Source organism: Oncorhynchus mykiss, chromosome 24 (assembly GCF_013265735.2).
Source record: "Oncorhynchus mykiss isolate Arlee chromosome 24, USDA_OmykA_1.1, whole genome shotgun sequence".
Lineage (NCBI taxonomy): Eukaryota > Metazoa > Chordata > Actinopteri > Salmoniformes > Salmonidae > Oncorhynchus > Oncorhynchus mykiss.
The window spans coordinates 14,295,509-14,305,981 of record NC_048588.1 but is presented as its reverse complement, the minus strand read 5'-3'; the positions used below and the strand labels follow the sequence as shown (position 1 = coordinate 14,305,981).

General features: G+C 49.6%; 1 protein-coding gene across 6 annotated transcripts in view; it reads left to right on the top strand.

The window, feature by feature from the left end:
- LOC110503343 (neurobeachin) overlaps window positions 1-10,473 on the top strand; it is a 330,014-nt gene that overhangs the window by 95,818 nt on the left and 223,723 nt on the right. For all 6 annotated transcript variants that reach the window (XM_036961703.1, XM_036961702.1, XM_036961698.1 and 3 more), the window contains exons 22-32: window positions 1-298; window positions 500-808; window positions 881-1,315; window positions 1,600-1,817; window positions 2,174-2,327; window positions 5,017-5,197; window positions 6,455-6,564; window positions 8,402-8,467; window positions 8,613-8,781; window positions 9,579-9,691; window positions 9,842-10,173. The exon at window positions 1-298 is cut by the window's left edge and continues 56 nt beyond it. In XM_036961703.1, coding sequence (XP_036817598.1) covers window positions 1-298; window positions 500-808; window positions 881-1,315; window positions 1,600-1,817; window positions 2,174-2,327; window positions 5,017-5,197; window positions 6,455-6,564; window positions 8,402-8,467; window positions 8,613-8,781; window positions 9,579-9,691; window positions 9,842-10,173 — 2,385 coding nt within the window. The remainder of the gene's footprint in view (window positions 299-499; window positions 809-880; window positions 1,316-1,599; window positions 1,818-2,173; window positions 2,328-5,016; window positions 5,198-6,454; window positions 6,565-8,401; window positions 8,468-8,612; window positions 8,782-9,578; window positions 9,692-9,841; window positions 10,174-10,473) is intronic.

Genomic DNA, 10,473 nt, shown 5'->3' with positions numbered 1-10,473 from the left:
TCAGGAGGAGGAGAACATTAAGAAGGGGAGGAAGGGTCTGGTCAGCACCATCTCAGGCCTGCAGGACCTCCAGGCCGGGGGCATCCAGGGGAACATGGAGATCAGAGAAGTAGACGACCACTCTCAGACACAGACCCCGGAGAGCGAGGCCGACTACCCCGAGACTCCCGGCCACCCTCGGAACATACTGTCGGAGGCGAAGACGGGGGAGGAGGGGGGGCTCGAGGGGACAGAGAGGACGGGGTCAGGGGTCAGAGTGGAGGTTCATGACCTGCTGGTGGACATCAAGGCTGAGAAGGTATGTTATGGTGTCTGTTTTCATAGTTTTTACAACTGATTCATTTAGCAGATGCTCTTATCCAAAGCAACTTCCAGTCAGTGTATTCAACTACGTTCAGTTGGGGAAAAACACCACATGTCACAGTTCTTGCAGGTAGACTCTTAAAATCAGTAATTCAGTCATTCAGTCAGCTTATCAATCATCCCTCCCTCTCCCCAGGTGGAAGCGACGGAGGTGAAGCTGGAGGACCTGGACCTGTCTCCAGAGCCGCTGGGCGTGACAGTGGGTGTGGCTGGGAGTGTTGTCTCTGAGGACAGGGGCGGGGCGTTGGTCCAGGTGGACTCCCTATTGGACAACGTGTACTGTGCTGCTGTAGAGAAGCTGAGCAGCAGCGCCGCCAGCGGAGTAATGGTCCCCAACGCAACCGTCGGTGTAGCCACCGACAACCACAACACCGGTCCCCTCATCACCCTCGCTGACGACGACAAGGACAGTCTCCCTAGCAACAGCAGCTTCCTGTTTGGCCAGGTTAGTTCGTCTTACTTTTCTTCTGCTTGTTTTGTTATGTGCAAGTTAACTAAACAGAACTGAACTCAACAGGAGGAGCCCCTGGTCCTGCCAAGTCCTGGTTCTAACCCCCAACCAGACCCCGAGCCCCCAGTCCCCCCGGCTCGCAGCCATGACCTGGGCCTGCTGGCCCACATGACGGGCAGTTCTGAGCTGGGGATCATCGGCATGGTCAGTCCTGGTGGTCCAATCAACAGCATCGTGGAGGAGGAGAGGTTGAAGCTCCAGACCACCCTGGGTGACGTCACCTCAATGTCCAGGGAAGAGGCCTGCTCTAAGGGGTCAGTGTTCACAGACACGGGGGCTGGAGCTAGTGCTGGAGGGTCTGGGGTGTCGGAGGGGGGAGAGCCCTCGGCTGGTGTGAAAGGTAGTGGGGCGGATGCAGTCAGCAACACCTCAGGCACAGAGAGGTCATACGACAGAAAGGACAAAGAGGTTAAGAAGATACAGACCACTGCTACTACACAGGTTAGTTAAATTACAAGACCTCCCTCCCTCTTATCCTCTGTTCCTCCTGTCTCCTTCTTCCCTTTCTCCCTCCTCTTTCCTCCCTCCCCCTTGTTATTGAGTCTGATGAGAGGAGGAGGAGGAGGAGGAGGAGGAGGAGGAGGAGGAGGAGGAGGAGAGGGAGGACTAAAGGACTATTAATAGTGTCTCTTCTCTGCTGTTATGTAATGTTTTATTTATACACTGCTTGATACACTCTGAATTACAGTATTGTGGGTGTATGTGTGTCTGTACGTGTGTGTCAGTCCCTGCACGGTCGTACGGCGGCCCAGTTAGAGCGTGCCCTGCGTGTGGACCTGGGCTTCAGAGGGATGCCCATGACAGAGGAGCAGCGACGCCAGTTCAGCCCTGGCCCTCGCACCACCATGTTCCGTATCCCAGAGTTCAAATGGTCGCCCATGCACCAGCGCCTCCTCACCGACCTGCTGTTGGCCCTGGAGACAGACGTCCATGTCTGGAGGAGGTGAGGGGACCGAGACACTGAGGACACTGTCCCTAATCACACCCTGGTCCCTATGTAGTGCACTATTTTTGAACACTTAGGGCTACCACATAGGACATGCAGTAGAATGTTACATTTGGGTCATTTAGCAGACGCTCTTATCCATAGTGAATTACAGTCAGTGCATTCAACTAAGTTAGGTAAGACAACCACATATCACATTCATTGAGAGTAAAACAAGAGTTACAGTAGATCCTGCAGCCAGGGTTTCTAACTAGCCTTACTGTGGCTGATTATTCACCACGTTTCCCTGAGCTGACCTAAGACCTGACCTGTCTTTAATCCAGTTCTCTCCTTCTCTCTCTGCCTCCCTGCAGCCATTCAACCAAATCTGTCATGGACTTTGTCAACAGCAATGAGAACATAATCTTTGTCCACAACACCATCCACCTCCTCTCTCAGATGGTAGACAACATCATCATCGCCTGTGGAGGGATCCTTCCTCTGCTCTCTGCTGCTACCTCTCCTTCTGTAAGTCATTCAGTCAGCCTCTCTGCTACCTCTCCTTCTGTAAGTCTGTAAGTCAGCCTCTCTGCCACCTCTCCTTCTGTAAGTCATTCAGTCAGCCTCTCTGCCACCTCTACTTCTGTAAGTCATTCAGTCAGCCTCCCTGCCAGCTCTCCTTCTGTAAGTCATTCAGTCAGCCTCCCTGCCAGCTCTCCTTCTGTAAGTCATCCAGTCAGCCTCTCTGCCACCTCTCCTTCTGTAAGTCATTCAGTCAACCTCCCTGCCAGCTCTCCTTCTGTAAGTCATCCAGTCAGCCTCTCTGCCACCTCTCCTTCTGTAAGTCATTCAGTCAACCTCTCTGCAACCTCTCCTTCTGTAACTCATTCAGTCAGCCTCTCTGCCACCTCTCCTTCTGTAAGTCATTCAGGCAACCTCTCTGCAACCCATCCTTCTGTAAGTCCCTCAGTCAGCCTCTCTGCTACCTCTCCTTCTGTAAGTCATTCAGTCAGCCTCCCTGCTACCTCTCCTTCTATAAGTCATTCAGTCATTCAGTCAGTCATTCAGTCAACCTCTCTGCCATCTCTCCTGTAAGTCATTCAGTCAGACTCTCTGCCACCTATCCTTCTGTAAGTCTTTCAGTCAGCTTCTCTGCTACCTCTCCTTCTGTAAGTCATTCAGTCAGCCTCCCTGCCATCTCTCCTTCTCTAAGTCATTCAGTCAGTCATTCAGTCAACATCTCTGCCACCTCTCCTTCTGTAAGTCATTCAGTCAACCTCTCTGCCACATCTCCTTCTGTAAGTTATTCAGTCAACCTCTCTGCTACCTCTACTTCTGTAAGTCATTCAGTCAACCTCTCTGCCACCTCTCCTTCTGTAAGTCATTCAGTCAACCTCTCTGCCACCTCTCCTTCTGTAAGTTATTCAGTCAACCTCTCTGCCACATCTCCTTCTGTAAGTTATTCAGTCAACCTCTCTGCTACCTCTACTTCTGTAAGTCATTCAGTCAACCTCTCTGCTACCTCTCCTTCTGTAAGTCATTCAGTCAACCTCTCTGCTACCTCTCCTTCTGTAAGTCATTCAGACAACCTCTCTGCCGCCTCTCCTTCTGTCAGTCAGCCTCTCTGTGGTGCTACACCACCATCTAGTGGTGGCTAGATAGAGCTGCATGTTTAGTTCTTAATTATTGATCAGCTTCCAGGAAATAGGACTAGTTAATTGTCTTTATTGATCGTAGCCATTTTCATTTGCTCAGCTTCATTCTGCTATCTATTCAGTTTAAGTTGGTGATTGTTTTCTGTGTGTTTTGTTTGTGTTAAGGATTCTATGTGCTTTAACTGCTGATTGTATGTGTTGATTTTATCATGTGTTGTTGTTTGTTTGTGTGCATGGCCAGAGTACCCAAGTTAGTTTTATTTTCTCAGATACAATGGAACCATTTCTATTTCTGGATCTGTCCCCACTTCACCCCTCCCCTGTCCCCTCCCCTGTCCCCGCTTCACCCCTCCCCTGTCCCTTCCCCTGACACCTCTTCACCCTTCTCCTCCTCCCCCTCCCCTGTCCCCTCCCCTGACACCTCTTCACCCTTCTCCTCCTCCCCCTCCCCTGACACCTCTTCACCATTCTCCTCCTCCCCCTCCCCTGACACCTCTTCACCATTCTCCTCCTCCCCCTCCCCTGACACCTCTTCACCCTTCTCCTCCTCACACTCCCCTGTCCCTGCTTCACCCCTCCCCTGTCCCCTCCCCTGACACCTCTTCACCCTTCTCCTCCTCCCCCTCCCCTGACACCTCTTCACCCTTCTCCTCCTCCCCCTCCCCTGACACCTCTTCACCCTTCTCCTCCTCCCCCTCCCCTGACACCTCTTCACCCTTCTCCTCCTCCTCCCCCTCCCCTGCCCCCGCTTCACCCCTTCTCCTCCTCCCCCTCCCCTATCCCCCCTTCACCCCTTCTCCTCCTCCCCCTCCCCTATCCCCCCTTCACCCCTTCTCCTCCTCCCCCTCCCCTATCCCCCCTTCACCCCTTCTCCTCCTCCCCCTCCCCTATCCCCCCTTCACCCCTTCTCCTCCTCCCCCTCCCCTGTCCCCGCTTCACCCCTTCTCCTCCTCCCCCTCCCCTGCCCCTGCCTTCACCCTCCTCCTCCTCCCCTGTCCCTGCTTCACCCCTCCCCTGTCCCCTCCCCTGACACCTCTTCACCCTTCTCCTCCTCCCCCTCCCCTGACACCTCTTCACCCTTCTCCTCCTCCTCCCCCTCCCCTGCCCCCGCCTTCACCCCTTCTCCTCCTCCCCCTCACCTATCCCCCCTTCACCCCTTCTCCTCCTCCCCCTCCCCTGTCCCCGCTTCACCCCTTCTCCTCCTCCCCCTCCCCTGCCTTCACCCTCCTCCTCCTCCCCTGTCCCCGCTTCACCCTCCTCCCCCTCCCCGATCCCCCCCTTCACCCCTTCTCCTCCTCCCCCTCCCCTGCCCCCGCCTTCACCCCTTCTCCTCCTCCCCCTCCCCTGCCCCTGCCTTCACCCTCCTCCTCCTCCCCTGTCCCCGCTTCACCCTCCTCCCCCTCCCCGATCCCCCCCTTCACCCCTTCTCCTCCTCCTCCTCCCCTGTCCCCGCCTTCACCCCTTCTTCTCCTCCCCTGTCCCCTCTTCATCCCACCTCCCCCTCCCTGTCCCCTTTTCACCCTTCTCCTCCCCTGACCCCTGACCCTCTGTGCTGTGAGCAGGCTGAGTTGGAGAACATCGAGGCAGTCCAGGGCATGTCTTCAGAGACGGCTGTTTCCTTCCTGTCCCGTCTCATGGCCATGGTGGACGTTCTGGTGTTTGCCAGCTCACTCAACTTCTCTGAGATAGAGGCTGAGAAGAACATGTCCTCTGGAGGCCTGATGAGACAGTGTCTACGACTGGGTAAGAGTGTGTGTGTGTGTGTGTGTGTGCGTGCGTGCGTGCGTGCGTGCGTGCCTGCCTGCCTGCCTGCCTGCCTGCCTGCCTGCCTGCCTGCTTGCCTGCCTGCCTGCCTGCCTGCGCGCACTTGTTACAGACATTAACTGTCATATTAGATGATGAATAATGTCCGGAAATGCGGTGGCAAAATCTTTTCACGATCATTTCAGTAATTCTAGTATCCATGAAATCCCTCTTAAGGATCCGCCCCTTTTTATCATTTTTACCCAAATCTAACTGACTGTAGCTCAGGCCCTGAAGCAAGGATATACATATTCTTGGTACCATTTGAAAGGAAACACTTTGAAGTTTGTGGAAATGTGAAAGGAATGTAGTAGAATGTAACACAATAGATTTGGTTAAAGATAAAACAAAGGGAAAAAAAACGGTTATTTTGTGTATTTTTTGTACCTTCATCTTTGAAATGCAAGAGAAAGGCCATAATGTATTATTCCAGCCCAGGTGCAATTAATATTTTGGCCACCTAATGGCAGCAGTGTATGTGCACCGTTTTAGACTGATACAATGAACCATTGAATTTCTGTTCAAAATTTAGTATCAAGACTGCCCAAATATGACTCATTTGTTTATTAATAACTTTTCATGTTCAAAATTGTGCACTCTCCTCAAACATTAGCCTGGTAAACAATAGCCTGGTATTCTTTAACTGTAATAGCTACTGTAAATTGGACAGCGCAATTAGATTAACAAGAATTTAAGCTTTCTGCCAATATCAGATATGTCTATGTCCTGGTAAATGTTCTTGTTACTTACAACCTCATGCTACTCGCATTAGCCTACGTTAGCTCAACTGTCCCGTGGAAGGGACATCGATCCCAAATTACTAGCTAATTAATTTTGTAAATGCACTGCTATTAGATAGTAAATGTGCTTTGGTGAGTCATGATTTTGATAAATAGTGTGTGTCTGCTGCAGTGGTTGGTACTTCAGTCAGGTAGGTTGAGGCCAGACTTTTGAAGCTAGCTCCGAAGTTCACACACACACACACACACACACACACTCTCTCTTTCTCTCTCTCTCTCTCTCTCTCTCTCTCTCTCTCTCTCTCTCTATCTCTCATGATCATCATCTGTAGTGTGAAATTTGTCTGGCTGTTGATTTCACCATGACTCTGGCTTGGCAGGTTGGAGATAACAGTGATCATATCATTAATGAGTTTCAAGATGCAGCTTCTGATACCCTGTCTGTCTGTCCTGCCAGTGTGTTGTGTAGCAGTGAGGAACTGTCTGGACGTTAGACAGAGACAGAGGGACAGAGGGACCAACAGTAAGAGCCAGGACAACCTGTATGGTACAGCATCTGCCAACAAGGTATGTCCTCACTAAACTCATAATTTAAAAATACACATCAAGTTGGTAATAATGGTACCTTGGATGGTTGGCTGAGACACCGGACATACAGAACTACTACAGTTGAAGTCGGAAGTTTACGTACACCGTCGTCAAATACATTTAAACTCAGTTTTTCACTTTTCCTGACATGTAACCCTGGTAAAAATTCCCTGTCTTAGGTCAGTTAGAATCACCTCTTTATTTTAAGAATGTGAAATGTCAGAATAATAGTAGAGAGAATGATTTATTTCAGCTTTTATTTCTTTCATCACATTAGTATTTGGTAGCATTGCCTTTAAATTGTTTAACTTGGTTCAAACGTTTTGGGTTTTGGCTTCCCACAATAAGTTGAGTGAATTTTGGCCCATTCCTCCTGACAGAGCTGGTGTAACTGAGTTGGGTTTGTAGGCCTCCTTGCTCTCACAAGCTTTTACAGTTCTGCCCACAAATTTTCTATATAATTTTCTATAGGATTGAGGTCAGCGCTTTTTGATGGTCACTCTAATACCTTGACTTTGTTGTCCTTAAGACATTTTCCACATCTTTGGAAGTATGCTTGGGGTCAATGTCCATTTGGAAGACCCATTTGCGACCAAGCTTTAACTGATGTCTTGAGATGTTGCTTCAATATATCCACATAATTTCCCTACCTCATGATGCCATCTATTTTGTGAAGTGCACAAGTCCGTCCTGCAGCAAAGCACCCACACAACATGATCCTGCCAAGCTTCACGGTTGGGATGGTGTTCTTCGGCTTCCAAGCCTCCCCATTTTTCCTCCAAACATAACGATGGTCATTATGGCCAAACAGTTCTATTTTTGTTTCATCGACCAGAGGACATTTCTCCAAAAAGTATGATTTTTGTCCCCATCTGCAGTTGCAAACCGTAGTCTGGCTTTTTCAGGGCGGTTTTGGAGCAGTGGCTTCTTACTTGCTGATCGGCCTTTCAGGTTATGTCGATATGGGACTCGTTTTTACTGTGGACATAGATACTTTTGTAGCTGTTTCCTCCAGCATCTTCACAAGGTCCTTTGCTGTTGTTCTGGGATTGATTTGCACTTTTCGCACCAAAGTACGTTCATGTATAGGAGACAGAACGCGTCTCCTTCCTGAGCGGTATGACGGCTGCCTGGTCCCGTGGTGTTTATTCTTGCATACTATTGTTTGTACAGATGAACATGGTACCTTCAGGCATTTGGAAATTGCCTCCAGGGATGAATCAGACTTGTGAGGTCTTGGCTGATTTCTTTTGATTTTCCCATGATGTCAAGTAAAGAGGCACTGAGTTTGAAGGTAGGCCTTGAAATACATCCACAGGTACACCTCCAATTGACTCAAATGATGTCAATTAGCCTATCAGAAGCTTCTAAAGCCATGACATAATTTTCTGGAATTTTCCATGCTGTTTAAAGCACAGTCAACTTAGTGTATGTACATTTCTGACCCACTGGAATTGAGATACAGTGAAATAATCTGTCTGTAAACAATTGTTGGAAAAATTACTTGTGTCATCCACAAAGTAGATGTCCTGACTGACTTGCCAAAACTATAGTTTGTTGACAAGAAATTTGTGGAGTGGTTGAAAACGAGTTTTAATGACTCCAACCTAAGTATATGAAAACTTCCGACTTAAACTGTATAAGTGGAGGGTGTGTGGGAGATCATTAAGTGTGACACCCAATGTAATGTGGATGCTACGCTAACGGCTAAGTAAACAGATTGTTACACGACCACTAAGATGTCAGACTCCCTTAGTCTCCTCACTTTAGATATCCTACACCCCAAAACATTCTCAGTAACCTTTCTCCCATTCAGGACCCTGACAGGCTTTTACAGGACGTCGACATCAACCGTCTGAGAGCTGTCGTGTTCCGGGATGTGGTGAGTATGACTGTTTGTGTGTGCTGGTGCATGTGTAACATGTTTGTGTGTGCTGGTGCGTGTGTAACATGTTTGTGTGTACTGGTGCGTGTGTGACATGTTTGTGTGCGTGTGTTTGTGTAACTTGCATATTTGTCCCCTCCAGGATGACAGTAAGCAGGCCCAGTTCTTGGCCCTAGCGGTGGTCTACTTCATCTCTGTCCTCATGGTGTCAAAGTACAGGGACATCCTGGAACCCCAAAGAGAGCCCAACAGGATGATCAGCCAATCAGCATGCAGCATTCGCAACGAGATCAACTCACCTACCAGCACAGGTGCATACTTCTGATATCCAACTCCCTCCCCTAACCCTGCCTCTAACTCCTCCCATAACCCATCCTCTCAGCTCTATTATTAATTCATGTTACCCACTAATTGTACTGTGCAGAATTAAACATGGGAACAGGGATGGAAGCAGAGAAGGGAAGCAGGAGCAGGATGGGAAGTGGGAGAGGGGAGGGGAAGTTGGGAGCGGGGTGGGGTGTATGGAAGTTGTACAGGCAGCCCTGGTCTCTGTGGTATGAACAGTAACATCCCATTGGACACACGCTGGGAGAGTGCAAGAGCGACATATAGAGAGAGAGTAAAAGAAAGCGAGAGAAACAGAGAATTGCTGAGAGTTTGGGGCGTTGTGAGGCTAGTTCTATTTCCAGCCGTCTGTCGTAGTTCATTAGCCAGTCAATCAGCCAGGAGGGTGGGATCAGAGAGGCTGCTGGGAAGGACACTTCGCCACCCTCATAAGTAATATCACCAGGAAGAGAGTTTCCAGCCAACTGACATGTGGCAGATGTCTGTCAATCTGAGATGGAAGTTAGAAGAGGATGAACTCGGAAGTTAGATGGGGAGAGAATGGGCTTGTTCAACTCCCGACTGGCTGATCTACGAATCACCTTGCATCACCTTGCATCTTGAATGACTACTCATTATTATTTGCAGATCAGTCAGTCAATCCCAATTAACCCACAATGCATCACATTTTTGACGTTCTGGAACATGATCAATGTGTGTGAGCCCACCCAGTGACCTTGTGTCCTTTAATAAGTGTGTGTGTGTGTGTGTGTGTGTGTTCCAGAGACCCCCCTGGCCTACCCTGACCACAATAAGGAGCCCCCCACCCCTGTAGAGGAGCTCCACATAGGGAGAGGATCTCTGCCGCACACTGACTCTGGCATTGGAGAGGAACAGGTTGCTCATCTAGATACTAGACTGTGTTCCCTTTTCTCACTCTATTAGAATGGATTGTAGTTGTATTATAATGTTTGTTTGTGCATAAATCCAGGAAGGGTACAGGTACAAGAGTACATAACTAAACTACCCCCCCACCCCCCCCCCCAGGTGACCAGTGTGTTAAATGGGGCAGACCTGGAACCTTCAGGACCCGGGCGTGTTGACGTTATGTCCGCCCTGCTTGGCAGCCTTTCCTTTGGGGAGAAGCATAGCCAGGAGTTCCTCTTGGAGCCGCCTGGCCTGGAGGTTCTAACAACCGCCTCCTCCATCTCCTCGATCAGTCAATCAAACATCAACGTCAGAGAGATTCTGAAGAGCCTAGTGGCTGGGCCAGGAGAGGGGGTGGAGCCTGGACCAGAGCCCCTCCCCTACCCTGATCCTGCCGTACAGAGAGAGACCCATCATCCCATGCTGCCCATGCAGTTTCACTCCTTTGACAGGTACACATGCACACACATAACCATGCAGTTCCACTCTTTGTACTGGAGGCCACTCTGTTATGCATATCTTTATACATATTTGACAACTTGGGCAGGTAGCCTAGTGATAGATTGTTTGGGCCAATAATGGAAAGGTCGCTGGTTTGAATACCCAAGCCGGCAAGGTAAAAAATCTGCCGATGTGTCCTTGAGCAAGGCACTTAAATTTTACATTTTTGTCATTTAGCAGACGCTCTTATCCAGAGCGACTTACAGGAGCAATTAGGGTTAAGTGCCTTGCACAAGGGCACAACATCATAT